This window comes from Gekko japonicus, unplaced genomic scaffold (assembly GCF_001447785.1).
Source record: "Gekko japonicus isolate JY-2015 unplaced genomic scaffold, Gekko_japonicus_V1.1 scaffold48, whole genome shotgun sequence".
NCBI lineage: Eukaryota > Metazoa > Chordata > Lepidosauria > Squamata > Gekkonidae > Gekko > Gekko japonicus.
In genome coordinates, this window is record NW_015174273.1 from 345863 (window position 1) to 364551 (window position 18689).

At 43.1% G+C, this 18689-nt stretch overlaps 1 protein-coding gene across 1 annotated transcript in view; it reads left to right on the forward strand.

The window, feature by feature from the left end:
- Nucleotides 1–5354: 5354 nt before the first annotated feature.
- The window catches only part of OLA1 (Obg-like ATPase 1), a 128996-nt gene continuing 115661 nt past the window's right edge, over nt 5355–18689 (forward strand). Inside the window, exons 1-4 of the mRNA XM_015423729.1 lie at nt 5355–5516; nt 6428–6528; nt 11616–11759; nt 15477–15604. Coding sequence (XP_015279215.1) covers nt 5445–5516; nt 6428–6528; nt 11616–11759; nt 15477–15604 — 445 coding nt within the window. The 5' untranslated portion in view covers nt 5355–5444. The remainder of the gene's footprint in view (nt 5517–6427; nt 6529–11615; nt 11760–15476; nt 15605–18689) is intronic.

Genomic DNA, 18689 nt, shown 5'->3' on the forward strand with positions numbered 1-18689 from the left:
TTTGCCCCCTGGTTAAAAGCATTTGTTGCCTGTCTTGTATATTTGAGAAAGGAAAGAGTGTTGGTAACATCTCAGATAGACTCTTTGTTAGGCCAGAATTACTTTGGATGGATGCAACAAATAGGGTTGCCAAGTGAATTTTACTCACCGGCGGGGGAGCCTCGCCGCGCTCCAGGAGCTGTCTCTTGTGCGCGCACACCGCCAGCACGTCACCGAAAGTGACGCGCAATGTCGATCACGTTGAGGGCGTGGGCCACTCCCCCAACGTGATCGACGTGGTTGTGTCACCTCTGGTGACGCAGCAATGCTGCGCTTCGGGGGGCGGAGTTCCCCCCAGGGCCCGATTCCGCGGCGGCGGAAATCGGGCCTCCAAAGCGGGGGTTTACCCGCTCCCCGCCCCCACTTGGCAGCCCTAGCAACAAAAGATATTCATTGGTCCCATTATTCTGCATGGAGTATGCATATTTCACAGAAGACAACCCATGTACCAAAACAGATTCGAAACACAGTTCCTCACTATCATATTTGGCACAATAGAGGGGGAATGACTGCATCCATCCATACATACAAGACTGCATCACAAAAATGTGTGATGTATAGGCCTTGTGGTAGCCGTGAGGACTTTGTATCATATGAAGTGGCCCTCAGTTTGTCTGAAAATGACTGTAAATTCATAGTATACTATACCCTTCTTTCCCAGCACCTATGACTCCAAGTTGTAGATTTAAAAGGAACAGGAAGAAGCTGATACTGTGGCATATGAGAACAACTGCTGGCAACTCTACATTATCTTGTTCAAAGTTCCAACCTGCTAGGACCCGGAGTTCTCCATTGAAATTTAGATTGTCAGGTGCCTGGGTCCCTATTTGGATTGGGACCGCCACTCATGGGAAGAGGGTACTTTGACCTTCATATCTGCAGGACAGCCTCTCCTCTTATATTCCACCATGTCAACTTTGCCCTGCAAACGGGTCAGATCAACAACTTCTCGTAGATTTGCATTCTCTGCTGTGGCCCCCCACCTTGTGGAATGGCCTGTCTGAGGAGGTTAGGCATTCTGCAAGCTATATACAACAGAATTCTTCAGGAGGGCCTTTTTTTATATAGGTGATAGAGCTTTCTTATACCAGAATGGTTCAGGAAAATGTTTCAGTAAAAGGAACAGGTCTGTCGAGTTTTGTGCTGTGTATAGTATGTGTTATAGCTCGGTGTAGTGGTCAAGAGTGGCGGACTCTAAACTGGAGAACTGGGATTGATACCCCCTCCCCCACATGAAGCCAGCTGGGTGACCTTGGGTCAGTCACAGTTTTCTAAGAGCTCTCTCAGCCACTCCCCCGCCAACCTCACATGGTGTCTGTTGTGGGGAGAGCAAGGGAAGGCGATACCATTTTCTACCCTGACCTGGATAGTATGGCTTGCCCAAGGTCATCCAGCAGGTGCAAATGGAGCAGTGGGGAATCAAACCCGGTTCTCCCAGATTAGAGTCTGTGCACTTAACCACTACACCAAACTAGCCATGCTGGGGCTTTTGGGAGCTCTGCCCCCTTTTTCAAAGGCACAGCCCCACAAGAATATCTCCTGTAAATGCTTTGTTCAATCATTTTCAAACATTTTTAAAGGTGTGCGCTCCTTTAAGCAGAGTGGGGTGCTGTAGTTGACTAATTCCCACACTGAGCAAGGGGATTGGAGTAGGTGACCTCTAGGATCCCTTCTAACTCTGTCAAGAGTTTTTTTCTGCCTAAGTATTAGCTTTCTTGACTGTAGAAGTCATCACCCCCGCCTGCCAGCTTGTTTTCAGAACTGTTGCTTAGGCTGGCAGAAGTGATAAACTTGCAGCAGCTGAGAACAGTTATCTAAAGTGGTTGACAGCTTGCAATTTAGAGATCTATCCTGGTAACAGCTTTCTATTGGCTAAATGGCTTTTCTTTCTGCACTGAAAACTTCAGCCCCACCAGAAAATTTTTTGCCCCACAAGCCACAAAATCTTGGCTACATGCCTGGTAGTTAGGCCCTGAAAATGATTCTATTTTGTGGGATTCACTAGGGGTAGCATGGGATTTGACACTGCTGTTTTAACTTTAATTTGTTATGCAAATAAATCAATGGGATATAACCCAGGGAAACCTCTTGCCATCCCAAATTACATAGTAACCTCTTTTCTTTCCATTCATGCAGAATGTTTTAAATTGACTTTACAAGGTGGCTCTGAAATTTCAGCTATCAAATTGCCTTTATCAAGTGCATGGATTTGAACTTACTGTAGAAACTGCATATAGGGAAAACTCTCTTATGTTTTGCCTCTGATGCAGTTCTTGTTAGTGGGGAACAGCAGTGCACACATATTAAATTCTTATGGTACTGTGGTCACTTCCAGGTGTATAGGAAAGATTCAGACCTAAATCTTGAATTGCATTCTGTAGCTCAGCTGTTCTATGCTTTGTAGTGCTATTTGAAGTATCTAGTTATAAAAATCAAACAAAAACTACCCCTTGAAAGATATAGGTCACCAAGGAAATAGTAATGGGATATCTTTGAATTCAGGGTTGTACAGTAATGTGTGTCAGATTTGGCTATGAGAAAATTTAATTCAAAACCTTACAAAGCTCACTGGGTGGTCTGGGACAACTCTCTACCTCATAGGGTTGGCGTGGGGCTAAAAATGAAACTCCACTGAAGGCTGCCTGGCTTCTTTGAGGAAGGCCGAGAAACAAATGTGATACAATGAACTGGATATAAGGAGATACCTAATATATACTGAATCAGTGGCTCACCTGATCCTGCATTTTTCCATGCTGACGGACACAGTTCTAGGGTCTTACACTCAGCTGGTCACTGGGAGTATGGGGGGAGGTAGGTGTGAATTTCTTGCATTTTGCAGGGGGTTGGACTAGATGACCCTAGAGGTCCCTTTCAACTCTATGATTCTAATATTAAGAATTACATATTGTATACTTATTTCTAAAATGATATTTTATGGTTTTTTTAAAAGTGAGGCTTCATACTGAGAGATCTGGGATGATGCTGACAGCCTTAATGACACACACATGATCTGTGTGTGGCATAGGTGTATTTAGGAATCAAATCCCAAGCTTAATTCTCTTCATCACAAAGGTGAGTGGGGAAGAAATTGTGTTTTAGGTCACGAAGAGTTGGACTCGACTGTGCGACTGAAGAACACCAACAGAAAATTTAGATTCAACGATAGTTTAGAGGACTAAGAAAAAGAAACCCATAATGGGAACAGATCCTGTCAGAAGGGGACCAATGATTGTAATTGATCCCAATACACCTTATTTATATAGCACCATCGAGAAGCAAATTGAGCAAACTCCAGTGGATGGCGGAAGACAGGAGGGCCTGGCGTGTTGTGGTCCATGGAGTCGCGAAGAGTGGGACTCGACTGTGTGACTGAACAACAACAACAAAAATCAAGAAGCATGATGAGAGAACAAGACCACTCTTCTTGAGATCCAGCGTGGTTTAGTGGTTAAAGTGTTGGGACTAAAAAACCCTCCCTCTTGAAACTTTCTGGGCGACCTGTAGGCCAGTCACACAGGTATCTGAAGAAGTGAGCAGTGACTCACCAAAGCTCATACCCTGCCACATATTTTGTTAGTCTTTAAGGTGCTACTGGACTCTTGCTTTTGCCTACTGAGGCAGACGCATTATCTCTCTGCCTCACTTATCTAACAGGGTTGTTGTAGGGATCACATGGAGGAGAGAACACTGAATGCCGCTCTGAATGCCTTGGAGAAAGGGTGGGATAAAAAAATGTAATAGCTCTCAGCTCCGAAGATCTTACAGCAGGGGTGTTGAACTCATTTGTTAATGAGGGCTGGATCTGACATAAATGAGACCTTGTTGGGCCAGGCCATGTGCGTCATAAAATGTAATGCCAGGTAGCGGAGATATAAACTTTATAAAAGACCCAAACACAAAGGGTTGGTTTTTTTGCTTAAAATAAAACCAAAAAACATTAGCACTCTTGCAATATTTTGTTTAACAGTGTCTGATAACTGACACCTCTTGCTCTGAATTGCTGCATCGAAATGTCTGTGCTGTTGCAATCTTGAGTAAGCTGTTCAGGTGTGTACCTGTAAGCTGCAAACCTACCATGACGCAGCAGAACTGGAAGAAGCAGAAGACAGCCAGTTCTACTGTGGGACTGATAGAAGCCCTCTGGGGGCCTGAGCTGCTCCCCCCCCACCGGGCCGCATGTTTGACACCCCAAACTTACATCCTTAAAATGAGAGAAGAAGACGAAGAAGAGAAGAGATTGGATTTATACCCCACCCTTCACTACCCAAAGGTGTCTCAAAGCTGCCTACAAACCCCTTTCCCTTCCCTCCCCACAACAGACACCCTGTGAGGTAGGTGGGGCTGAGAGAACTCTTAACAGAAACTGCTCTTTTTTCGAGAACAGCTGTGCCCAAGGTCATCCAGCCAGGTGTAAGTGGGGAATCAAACCCGGTTCTCCCAGCTTAGAGTCCACGCACTTAACCACTACACCAAACTAAATGAGGGATAACCAAGGGGAGAATTTGTCCCAGCCACACACCCTTAGGCATTCCTTTCTTTTGGAGACCAGCCATCTGAAAGAGGCCACCCCTCTGGGCGCAGAAGAAAGCGAGACCCGTGTTGCATATTTATTTATTTATTTATTAGATTTTTACCCCACCCTCCCAGCAAGGCCGGCTCAGGGGTAAGGGCTCTCGGGGTACACTATTTTTGCAGAGCAAAACTATCAACGTGAGCCTTGCTGCACTTTATAGGTTTTATTCCATCAGAAGCCTTCGCTTTTAGCCTGTTGGGGCGCGCGCTGAACCTCGTGTCACGGAGATGCGTCAAACAGGCGCAAAACCGGGGAGGGGGAGGGGGAGGCACGCGAGACACCCTCTCGGTATGCACGGTGCAATACCCTTATGTATCTTTCTCTTTCCTTCCCCCCCCCTCCCCCGGGTTCCTCCGCTAACCTTTCCCCTCAGCCAGTCCCCGCCCAATGGGAAGCGCGTCCCGCCTGTTCCGCCGGCTGCTCTTGCCTGGGTGGTAGCGTGTCCGTGAGCGAGGGGTTCCGCGTCGTGTCGCCCGCCGCTTGGCCCAGGGCTCGGGCAGAGAGTCCCTCTCATCCCCCCCCTCCGCCGGCAAGGTGGGCTCGCTCGCTCTGTTTGCAAAAGGGCTAAGCCGGGAAGGGGGTGAGGGGGGGGAAGAGAAGAGGAAAAGGAGGGGGAAGGAAGGACGGAGGGAGAGACTGTTCCATTCTATGCCGCATGCACGAACTATGGGGCTGGAGGCCTGGTGGTGCCGCAACTTGCGCCCTCCCTTGCCCGGGGCGCAGGGGTGCTTCCGAGTGCCCCCTTCCTAAGGGGTGGGTGGACGGGTGGGAGAGAGAAGAAGCGACGCTGCTCAAAACTTGCCCTAAAGGGCCGTGGGGATGGCCGAGGCCGATGGAGCCGAGAGGCCTGCTGCTGCTCGGAGGAGGAATTGCGGCTTGCCCACCTGCTCTCTCCAGCCAGGTGGTAAGGCAGAACCCCGTTTGAACAGGGCCGCCAGCCGCGCCGCGGTCCTCCCCACGAATTCTATGTAGCTGCCTGGCCCACCTTCCGCCCCCTGGGTGTGGGTGGAGGGTGTGGGTGCACGGCTGGTTTTGGGCAACAGGTGGTGGGTGGTGCCGTGGTCTGCGGTTCGTGGTTTTCAGATGGAGCGGGGGAGGCTGAAAAAGCCGGAGGTCCTTTGCAGGACGCAGGGGAGGGAAGTTGACGGAGGGGCGGCGCGTCGGAAAGCTTGCGGCTGAAATGCACGGAGTTTGGGTGCGGGGCAGGCGTGGATTTGCCATGCTCGTCGGCATGGAGCAGGAAAGCGATCTCACTCCGCCCCAGCGATGCAGGGGGTGGGTGCTGGGGTGCAGCCGCTGCCCGTCGGGCTCCGTGTTCCTCGTTGCCCCGGGGAAGCAACTCCTGCCCCGCTCCGGATCGCTCTCCTGCCTCCTCGTTTGTCTGCCTGGAAAGGTCTCCCGCTTGCTGCCACTCAGAGCCGCGCGCGTCAGGCTGGGAAGTGGAGCAGCCGGGGGTGGGTGCTGAATTGCAGTCCTTTCTCGGGCGCCCAGCCGGTTATTTTTAGCTCCGCCGTTCCAGGGGGGCTTTGCAGAAGTTGCAGCAGTCGCATCCAGCTACCTTGGAGCTGCGGTGCAGGAAAAGTGCTATGCACAGACGGGTGCTTGGCTGTTGCCTGGCCGCTGCCCCCCTCATCGTCTCTAAGGAATCCCAGAGGGCCTCATCCTTCCCTTGTTATGTGTGGCTGTTATGGCACCCAAAAAGGTACTTGAGAAAGGAAATGTGTGTGTATGTGTGTGTCAGGGTGGTCTGTAGTGACCCAGGAGGGAGTTGGGGATTTTAAACCACTCTGTTACCTTTTTTATTTTCCATTTCAGATGCCCCCCAAAAAGGGAGGTGATGGAATCAAACCACATCCAATCATTGGAAGATTTGGGACATCCCTGAAAGTTGGCATTGTTGGGTTGCCAAATGTTGGGTAGGTGACTAATGGAAATATAATTTGCTTAGTCACGCTGAAGGTAGTAGGCCCGTCTGAATAAATTGAAGAAGAGTTGCCCTGTAGTCTGTAGTTGTTACGGTGCTGGTGATGAGATCAGGCATCAGGATTTATTTCCAGCATTAATTTACTTTGTGGTTATGTTTTGCTTGTGTAGGATGCAACACAAATGTTTTGCAGATGTTCTAACCTGTCTGGTTTGCCACCTAGAAGGCCAGCATTGCTTGTTAATTGTAGTTTTAAAGCAGTAGGTATCTGTCTTAATATGTTTATAGATAAGTCATAACACAAGAAATTATTTTAATGAATTCAATACAAATAGTCTGAATAGTTTTTCAGATTTACTTTGATGAAACAGTTGATCTTTGGTAATAAAAGCTACACTTGATATGAATTCTCTGGATGGAAATACGTATTAAAGGAAGCAGTCTGTTTATACTGATATAAAGAAAAAGCTGCAGATTTTTTTCTTGAAAGATATAAAGTAATGAAACAGAAAGAAAATATTAAGGAGTAAGGAACAATATTGCATCACAAAGCACATTAACTGATGTACTTATGTTTGTGTTTGATCCATAGGTGGTGAGCAATAGTAAGTTTTGGAAGAAGAGTGTAGAGAGAAAAGAAGCTAAGGAACTCTTGTAATTAGACTGTCAGTATGTTTTCCTTGTCTACTAAAAGGCTGGAGGGAAGCAGTTATATGAGAATGCTGAGTGCTTTAGATCTTTATTACTATGAAACATTTACAGCCAGTAGCAAACTTGATGATTTGCAAACCTAGTGACAGTCTCTGGCCAGAACACTGGGTATCTGTGTGGGTGGAAGGAGGTGGTGAAGGACTGATAGATAACTGTTAAGAGAATCGTGTACAGGACTGATACACTCACTCAGTGGCTCAGAAGCCACATACGACTCTCTTACGTGTTACCTATAGCTCTTCTGATTACTGTTTGGCAACATGGCACCTGCCCCATGTTTTTGGGAAGTGAGCAAGACCCTTGACTCTAGTGGGGCTCGTGGTTAGTAGTGGGGCTCGTGGTTAGTAGTGGGCCTCATGCTAAGAATGGAAGTAAATGTGGCTCTTTTGGTTGAGGGTGATTGAGAATGTGGCTGTCTGTGAACCATGGAGGGAGTACCACTGCAATAGAGAATAATTAGGTAAGTAATTTGAGGTAAGAAAAAAGAATAGAATCTTGAGGAAGGACTTACACTGCAATCCTGTACTGAGTTACTCCATTTATATCCAGTGAAATCGGTAGGCTTATACGTTAGTTATTCTCTTTTAGCAGTTATTCTGCTAAAAGAGTAAAGCAGCTTACAGTGCAGCCCTAAATAGAATTATACCATTTTAAGCCCAATGACTTCAGTGGATTTAGTACACTATAACTCTGCTCAGGATTGCACTAATAATAGCAACAAAATGTAGGGAGCAGCGTACCAGGAGATATAGACAGGTTATATGGGAGAAAGAGGATGTCTTCAATTTGAATGCAAATCAAGATTGGTTGTGATTGATTGAAGTCCAGTAAACGCCTGTGATATCTAATTCTGTTGTAACAGTTGTGATCACACAGTCTTGCTTATTTGACATAGCCACATTGCAGTCAATGACATAACTTTAAAATAAAGGTCTTTGATTTTGTAAGCTTAATCATTTCAATTACACTAATCTTATTATGGGGAATATATTGTTAATTTAAGGAATATTCACAGGAATATTAACTGAAGGGCTTTGAAGTCTCTGTTGTATTAAGTAGATGTTTATTATGTTAAATATATGAATATGCACAAGTGATACTGCCAGTTTGTAAAGTGGTTTATGAAACCTTTAAAATTAATCTCGCTTAGATTAAACATTGTTCTTAATGCTCAGTGTTCAGTCTTTTATTTCCTGATCAGTTAGAACTTTTCCCATGACTTGCCCCAGAATAGACTAATGTTTTCATTTTGTTTTGTGCATGCTGTTGTGTGTGCAAGATACATAAAAAACACCATTTCAAAAGAAAGCTGTTACAGCAGATAGAAGATGAGAAAAGTAACTTTAAATAATTTCTGAGCAATATATAATAAAAGTTTGGAGCATCCCTAGGATTTTAATGGCAATTAGGAAAGTTAAAAAAAAATACCCTGCTCAGAGTAGCTAATAGCAATAGCTTAAAAACCAGTTTTACAGAAAAAATCGAACAAAATTGCCTAACCCAAAATTCTTGGACCAGACCGCAAATCAATAAACAACCTGCATCACCAAGAGCTTTAAAAGCCATTTGATTTATTTATTCAGTCATTTATATTGCATCTCCTTGGAGTCAATCTGAGCAACAGCACGGTTGCAAGGACCTCAGAACAACGTAATAGCCAAAAGATAAAACACCCAAATTAAAAATGTATGTAGTACAGGCCTTCCTAAAAGGTTTGTTAAGGGTCTGCTGTTGGATACTGTAACACAGTTGTGGAGCTATAGCAGAAAATGCCTGCCTTCTTACTGAAGCCAGCCCAAACTTCCAGACCTCTGAACATGCTTGGGCCTATAATAGGGGAAGCAGTCCCTCATATATGGGCCTCAAGTTGTGAAGGACTTATAGGTAAAGAAGACCAGCATTTTTAATTGAACCCAGAAACAAACTGTAGCCAGTGCACCTGGTAATATGCGCAAACGTAATTATTCCATTAAACAGATAAGCTGCTGAATTCTGCATTACCTGAAGTTTCGGGATGCCTTCAGGGGCAGTCCCCTGTAGAGCATGTTATAGCACTCCAGCTGTGAGTGGACAGTAGTATGGATCAGTATGGCCGAGTCTGGAAGGGAAGATGGTTTCATAATTAGGCATGGCTGAAGGAAAGCATTCCTTGCAGCCTTGTGTACTTGTTTATCAAACAGCAATTGATGGTCTAGCCAAGCCCCAGACTTTTCACATGGTGTACTGTGGGCAGTTTTAAATGCTTAAGTCAGCTGTCCTGATCAGCATCACCTCCTTGTCTGAATTCAGGTTCAGGTTATTCTTCCAGTCTGCCTGACTGCAATATCCAGGCGGATAGAGCCACACCTGGGTGCTTTGTTCAAGGTATTTCAGAGCTCCGTTGGGTGTCATTAGCACATTGGTTATACTGAGCCTCCAAGTTCTGGATGTCCTTATTCAAAGGCACATTATTGATATTTATTTATTTACTTGCTTTGTTTCTACCCCACCTTTCTCCCCAGTGGGGACCCAAAGTGGTTTACATTGTTCTTCTTTCCTTCATTTTGTCCTCAGAACTGTCTTGTATAGTAGGGTTAGTCTTAAGTGTGTGTGTCACTCAGCAAGCTTCTTGAACCAAGGCCTCCAAGATCCTAGTCTGATGCTCTAACCACTACACTCTTGAGTAAAACCTTGAAGCACACCATGAAGTAGACGCTAGGCAACTAATTCAGTGTCTCCCATTGTATAGGACAAAAAGATTTAAAACCAAAGGAGCAGTGTACCCATATCCCCTATCTCCTTTATTTAATATGGTATGGTCTACCATGTCAAAGACTGCAGAAAGATCTAATAAAATCTATAGGGAGGTTGCATCTCTCCATCAGAATTCTAAGATCATCCAGGAATGTGAGTAGAGCAGTCTGTCCTTAGCCAGGCCTGAAACCAGGTGGAAATGTCATTCAGGTATTCCTGAAGTTTTTCTGTCACCTTGTTTGAGAACAACAAATTTGACACCAGTCTATAATGGGCAAGATCACCACTCGATAAGGAAGGCGGCTTTAATTGAAGTTTTACTATTGCCCCATTAAAGGATTTCAGGGGGAAAAAACACTTTCTTCAAAGGATGTATTTTTTAATTCTGTCCAATGTAGCTCTAATCTCATCCTGGTACAATTTTAATAGCCTGGAGGTGCCAAGGTCTGTTTTCACATGGCAGCCTTGACAGGGAGATGTGCCAGAACCTCTCCATACAGTCCTGACAAGAGGATGCTTCCGAACATCCTGGGCATCAGAATTGTTTTAAACAGGGCTATTTTTGGGCAGGAACACACAGGAACGGAGTTCCGGCTGGCTCCCAAGTTGGCCACGCCCAGCAGGAACTCATTAGCATAATAGGCCACACCCAACAGCAGAAATCCATTAGGATTGGCTTCATTAGGGGTGTGTGGCCTTACATGCAAAGGAGTTCCTGCTACAAAAAAAGCCGTGGGTTTTGACAACAAACAAGGTAAACAGAATAACAAGCAAAAGGTGGGTGTGGCTGGATAACCACACTTCTGGTAACATGGGGGTGTGTCCTAATGTGCTAATGAGCTGTGCTGGCAGGGGTGTGGCCTAATATGCTAGTGAGTTTCTGCTGTTGCGTGTGGCCTATTATGCTAATTAGTTCCTGCTGGGCTTTTTCTACAAAAAGAGCCCTGGTTTAAACCTGCCATCTGAACTGGAACAGTTGAGAGAGATTTAATCAGCGGTGGAGTGTCATGATGATTAACCAATTTGCCTGTCTCTTCCAGTGTTTCAGATCTCAGTGTTAATAGAACATAAATCTCTCTATACAACTTTGGTGGATGACATTCTGTTGATGCCAGGGTGGTAGAAAAAAACTTTCTTTTGTTGCAGTCACTGCTACCTCATAATCTAGCAAGTGGGCTATATGGTGTGTCTGTCTGGTAGCCATCTCTCAGCTGTTTTCTGTAAACTGGGAAGCTGTGGCTTATTTAAAGGATGGAAAGGCCACTAGGGACCACCTCTGTCCAAAACTCCCTGCAGCTTGATGTCCTACACCTGAACTAAGGCTTTGCTCCATGATGTCCTCTTAAAAACAACAATACAAAGTATAGAGACCTTTAATGCTCTATCCCCAGTTCCATGATTTATTTAATTTATTTATTTATTTATTATTTCAATTTGTATCCCGCCTTGCCACAGAACTGGCTCAAGGCGGCTAACAACATTAAAAACACTAAGACAATAAATACATTAAAATACAATGGAGAATAAATATAACTGTCTAAGCAACTAAACAGTACTAATTATAAGCTTTGCAATGTCGCGTATATTGGTAGGCTGCTCCCAAATACAAATCTCTTGTTTGTTTTTCAAAATAAGGAAATCTACATTTTTCAACGTGTTAACCAAGAATCAAGCTGCAGCAGAGAATTTCCCTTTCTGCACTATCGATCCAAACGAGAGCAGGGTACCTGTGCCAGACGACAGATTTGATTTCCTTTGCCAGTACCATAAGCCACCAAGGTAATTGTTTCCTTCACAAAGATGTAAGCTTCTTAATATTAATAATGTGGTGATATTAATAAATTTCTGAGATGTCTAATCTGTTTCTCAAAATCTTTAAGCGTATTTTTGAGTCTTTGCTACTTGAGTAACTCTCAAAACTTGGGTTACCTTTCAGCAACAATAAAGGTTCCTTCTGTAACTAGAGGAGCGATCATTACAGTAAACACCAAAGATCACAAGAATTTTTTTTAAAGCAACTTCAAGAGAATTTTATAGTTTTGAAACTGAAATTATTTAATCAGACAACTTTAAGAACATCTTGCAGATTAAGTCTTAAGGAATTTATTTATTAACCTATGCATTCTTGTTATCTGGCCTTGATCATACATATCTGTGTGGATGTGCAACAGCTACAAAAGATTGGTGTTAGGGATTGGTGTTACTGGCAACAAATATTTTGCCTTGAGATGATTCTTTCTTAGCACAGACAAGCTGCCGTTCACAAGCCTGCCTTCAAAGCAGATCTCATGAAATACTTCACAATCATGGCTTGGATCCTAAGCTGCCATATTGTCAGTGTAACAGGTGTTCTGCTAATGGGACAGTATCCTGATCCTCCACTCCCTTTGGTGAACACATGGCCTCTTGCATTGTGTTGGTTGTGTTGGTTGGGGGGCTGTTGACCTGCAGGAGCACAATTTTGGAGGGCTATGTGGATTGCAGTGGGAGGGGTATGTGGGAGGCTTTCTTTAAGGGAATTTTGCTCATACCCGTATCTTTATGGTTTGGCCAGTTCAGATGGTGAATCATCAGGTTCAGATTTTAGTGGTTTGTTCCTCTAGTTTTAGGGCAAATCTAGATATAATGGTGGTGGTAGACATGGGCTTCTTTTCACCTTCCTGCCCTGCTCACCCTTAAAGGGTATGGGTTGGGGAGTATTATTTTAACAGTAGACAGAGTACGCAGGAAAGGATACTGAACTCTCCTCCTCCCAACTTGAGTTTGTTGCCCAACTGTGTCCAACTGGCTTTTATCTGTGTCCAACTGGCTTCCCATATTGGAAGTCCAAGAAACGATCCAAAAAACGGAAACCTGTATGCGTGCTTCGCTACAAAAATAGTTTAAGTATTTAAAGTGACAGTGTAATAATCCAGAGTGCGAATATACACACAATCAACATTTCACAAGGTAAGTACAAAAATAAGCAAATTGATGAGATGTTATGAGATGTTAACAATAATCTCCGGAATGTTCTACCGTTTTGATAATAATTTTCTTCCGAACGAAGATGAAGAATCTTATGAGAAATGTACAGTAACAATATTACTTAAGAATCCTTGACAAATGTAACCACCAATAATTATATGTTAAAAATGGTAACAAATAAATTAATATCTTACATGCAACGTCTCTAGTCAATGTCTCAACTGGTACATATCAATAAGTCTCACTTACTTATTCTTAAGTAATATTGTTACTGTACATTTCTCATAAGACTCTTCATCTTGGTTTGGAAGAAGATTATTATTGAAATGGTAGAACATTCCGGAGATCATCGTTAACATCTTATTATAACATCTCATCAATTTGCTTATTTTTGTACTTACCTTGTGAAATGTTGATTGTGTGTATATTCGTACTTTGGATTATTACACTGTCACTTTAAATACTTAAATTATTTTTGTAGCGCAACACGCATACAGGTTTCTGTTTTTTGGATCGTTTCTTGGACTTGCTTTAATACTGTTACCATCATTTCTACACAGTTCCCATATTGGAAGCCAGGAAGGGAGAAAAGTGACTGAAACAGCTAGCTTTTGGGAGTTAAGGTGGAGATGTGTTAGCACACTTTCTCCATATGTTGTTGTTAGCTCTCTCCACATTTTCCAATCTTGTACTGTTTCTTTGAGTTGTTCCATGCTCAGGCTGGTGTTGACTTCTATGGTGTCTAGCCACTGTGTTCTTTGGCTGCCTGGTTTCCTTTTGCTGCTAACCAATCAAAGCATAGTTGCTTTTTCTAGTGAGTTCTTCTGCATGACATGGCCGAAATAAGTCAGTCGCAGTTTTGTGATTTTTCCTTTCAATGGCATGTCTGGTTTTATGCGCTCCAATGCTTGCTTGTTTGTTATCTTTGCTGTCCAATGAATGCTCAGGAGCCTTCTCCAGCACCACAGCTCAAATGAGTCAATTTTCCTCCTTTCTCCATATACTGTTATTGATAGCTTTACTTTATATATGTATAGGACAGATGCATGAATGATAGTTGTGTCTCGTTCAGTCCTTAAATGCACTCCTCTCTTTCATCTTCACTGCATTTCATTTGACCATTTCTTTCCTTCGACCATTCTTCCCATTTCCTATTTTCTGAGCTGTGGCTCCTGTAGGATTGCCTGTAGGATTCTTGGTAGGAACTAACTCTGACCATCTCTTGTGACCTCAACATCTGGGAATGTGGTGTTTGGCAGAGCCTGTGAATCTGGGCACTTTTTGTATGGAGAATGTGCTGTGCAAATCCTAAGTATGTTTGCTCAGAAGTAATCCCCATTGCGCTGGATGGGGTTTAATTCCTAGAAAGTGTGCTTAGAATTGCAGCTTAGTTAACTGGATACTGTGCCAGACTTTGGGCTCTAATCATTTGCTTCTTCCTTTTGCTTTTTATTAAATCATTCTTGTTTGGAAATGGCTGGTTTGCTCTTTCGCTTAAGCTTAAAGAGGCTAACTCGTGTTTCATTCAAGACTGTGATGATAAGCACCAGCATCCCAGTAAATAGCTTGCTTTCCTCCAGCAGTAGGTTTTCCAAGGATGTTCCACTTGCTGGTGAAAGCAAGAACAGAGGATGAAGTTAACTTTTCAAAAACATAACTAAAGAATCTTTTTTTGGCTGAAGTTTTGGTTGCATTCTCAGTTTTTCAGATGGGTGCAAGTGCTTTACAAAAACATGCAAAGTGGGAAGTCTTGCCTTGTGTGAGAATCCACTGTGAGGGAAACATGTGGCTGACTTTAGAATGACATACTAGCCATAGTGTTTTATAAGGCTTATCCTTTTTTAAGGAATTTGTGCCTGTATTTCATCCAGGAGCCTGATGTACTCAAAAGACCTCTGTATTCAGGATGTGTTATTTGTTCTTTACTTAGTAAGTTTTCTCAGCCTGAACACTGGATAGGTACCATAAAGAACTATTTAGTCAATGAACACGAGTAAAAATGACATATTATTCTGCCGTTCTTATGCTTTTTTGATCTTTGTTTTGTTCAGAATTATTTGGATGAGTGTTTATAACGTAATTATAGTATCTTGAAATTAACAGCAAGGTACCAAAATCCATGAATCCACTGATATGAAAGGCAAAAGCGTGGATTTTTAGTATTGCATGAAGTTTAGTGTTGAGGCAGAAAGAAGAAGAGAAGGTTTCTATACCCTGCTTTTCTCTATATTAAGGAGTCTCAAAGTTACTTACAATCGCATTCCCTTCTCCTCCCCACAACGGGCACCTTGTAATGTAAGAGGAGCTGAGAGAGTTCTGAGGAACGGCGTAACCTCTGGAGACATACCTATTATTCTTACCAGGCTTGCTTATTAGTTGAAGTATTTTTTAAAGCAGTCTGTTCTCAAAGAGATTGTGTTCTTGATGATATTGCAAATATGCATTTCTATTGAAAAACAGCATACCCAGCTTCAGTCATTCTGTCCTATACTGTTACTTATTACTAAAACCTTGAATTATATCTTTCAGCAAAATTCCAGCCTTCCTGAACGTCGTGGATATTGCTGGCCTTGTGAAAGGAGCTCATGCTGGACAGGGTCTAGGAAATGCTTTTTTGTCGCACATTAGTGCCTGCGATGGGATCCTTCATCTATTGCGTATGTAAACCAAATAATTTTACGTTAATGTAATTTTAAGCCTGGTGTTTATCTTTTCTTATGTAAAGGAATAAAACACTTAATAACGACTGACAATTTATAGGAGGGGGGGAAACCCTGCTGTTCTCCCCAGAGAAAACAATTAATTTAGATTCAAAAATTGGATTTTACCTATAAATGGTTTGGATCCTGCCACGCAGCTCTGGCAACTTAATGTCACTTGAAGCTTTGAAAGAAGGGGCAGTGATTTCCTCAGATTCTTCTCTCACTCTTTGCCCCCTATGGGTTTGGGTGGGTGGGGGGCTTGCTGGGGTACAGAGGGAAGCGAAATGGGTCAGTCCCATTCCAGTGTTGGTGGATGGTTGGATTTATACCAGTAAGTCGAATGTTTTTGTGATACTGGAGATAGCTTTAGCTATGGACATGTTTTGCATTGTTCATATTTTAAGGAGAACAGTGTTTGTAGCATTTCACTAAACATAGGGTTTAATTTAATTACTTCCTTCTGCTGCGTGAGGAGGAGTCTTGCTTGTGGAAAGAGAGTCATTGGATCCAACCTGATGTATGCATTTTATTTTTAATTTTATTTTGGTTAGAGAGAGTTGAAGTTTTTCTACAGTGACAAATGGATATTGGTGAATCGATTCTCATTTTGACCCTTTTGGGTTTTGACAGAGTAAATGTCATGGTATGATGGGGCTGGGCTCATTGTAGGGTGTTCTGCCCTAGTATTGGTGTTGTGTGAGTTACAATTCATATTTGTCAATCTAGCATTATTGAATAATCTTATTCAATTCTTTATCCTATACCTAATAATAAAAAATCCCATCATTGTGCTAAACTTAAAAACAATAGCTACAAAACTGTTTTTGCAAGGTGATCCACATGGTAACGCAACGAAACAATAAAATTAGTCTAGTTAGCTGAAGTCTTCTGTCAGCATAATTTTTGAGATCTTGTTTTGGACTGGTGTCTGTCCTTTTCTCCTAAAAAGTAATGTTGAGGTGCACCGTGGCTTACAAAATAGTGTGTGTTTCTCTTATTTTCTCTGTGGGAGCCAATGAGGCAGTGCAAGTGTCTCAGACAGGTACCCCAAGAGAGGGAGACTATGGGGACAAAATTAGGGGGGCCCAGTGTCAGGTCGAGGGCCCACAGCTGGGCCTCCCGGACAGCTGACATAGTAAGAGTTTAGTTTCCCCTGGAATGCCTCTGCTCTGTCCTTTCTACTGCGATCTCTCTTCCCCCCTCCCTCTCCTCCCAACTCACACAGAGTGAGGGTGAGAGACAGATGGGGGTTGTCTCAGTTTCCTATGCATGCCCCCTTCCTGCACCTGTGTAGCCAGCCAGCCTCACACTGTGCAGCCTCGCACTATGCAGCCAGCCTCACACTATATCATGCAGTCCATGTTTCTTATGGAAAGGCTGTAGTAAGTGCACTAACTAGAGATGTAAAAATTCTGGAGAGTTTAAAGCTAAGGGGAAAATACATTTTTTCCCTGTTTTTTTTGAGGAAAAGACATTTTGGGGGGAAATTAAAATATACGCAATACTTGTTTTTCTATCAAACCTAAGTCCATTTTGCTGCTTTAACAGTGTCAAATGCATCATGTATAACTTAGCATACAGAATTGTATTGATTGGCATATATACGGCATGTATACATGCCTTAATTTACTGCAAGCAAATACTAGTATACCCAATAGTGGATGAAGAGAGAACTGCAAAGTGCTGTACCCTATGTTCTTTTGGTACATTTCTCTCATTCCAAAAGGGGGAAAAATAATAGGAGGTTTTTTTCCAGTTCTCCCCAGAATTTCCCAATTATTCAGTTGGAAGTACTTGGGGGGGGGGAGTCCTCAGTGGAAAGACGGTGGCGGGAAAGAACTTTCCCCCTCAAGATTCATAGCACTACGTGAAATTAGATAAAGGTGCTGCATGGATCTAAGTCCTGAACCATCTTTAGGGGAGTGCAGCTCTATCATCTGACCTCATAGTTTTGCATTTTGTTGATGAAAGCTTAGCATTTTATATGATTTTGTTCTTCCCCCTCTGTCCCCCAAACACATCTCCTCTGCGCCCCCCCTCCAATACCTTCAAAAATCTCAAGAATCACTTTGGGTTACCAAGGCAACTGGTAATAAAAATGCTAAGTCTCTTGCAGGGCATCTGGGGAGGGGTCCAAGGCATTGTACTGTACACGTGGAACATGATGCTTGGTATAGGGTACTAAAACCTTCCAGAGATTCTGTGCAGTGCGGTAGTCTCTGGTCGTGTGTGTGTGTAGGGTAACGGAGACAGTAGTTGGCCATAGCTGATGTGGGACAGGAATGAGGTAACCTTTCTCCATGCATTTTATTTATTTATTAAATTAGATTTACTAGGCTGCCCTTCCTTACAAGTAGGGCTCAGGGTGGCTTACAACCAGGTAGCTCTGGTTAAACATGTTGGGGGGGGCACAGTGTGGAGGGAGGAAAGAATGAGGCAGAAGACTGGGGAAGTGGGGGGCCACTGGGCAGAGAAGTAGGATTTCTCTTCCCTCCACAAGTCCTTGTGGGTCCCTCCTCTTGTAAGAGCAATATAATCTATATTGATTTTTAAAACATCAAACTAATTTATATCGTAATTGATATTTATGGAACATCAATTGAACTTATATATTTTGGGAAATATTGTCCTATATATATGTTGAAGTTGACTTGACTGTATTAGTGTGATTCCACTGAGGTAGGTACACTTCGAAAATTTGCAAAACTGTCCATATTTCCAAGGTTATTGTTAAATGTGACCTGAGGGCTGCTTGAAATGTTCCCTCCCCCCTCTCTCCCATGCATGTATTGCCTCTCATTGTATTTTTTTTATTTAAAAAAATGAAAAATTTACATTAAAATTAACATCAACAATCCCCCGGGTTCCCCTCACCCCCCCAATAATTTTAAAAAAGTTCATATAAACTACTTTATAAAACAACAAGGATCTAACTCAATAAATTACTATAACTACACTCCACAGAACAGACTGTAGACCTAACATGAGGCTAATCAGAGATTTATCAAGTCCAAATTATCGGCCGTAGCAGGAATCACTG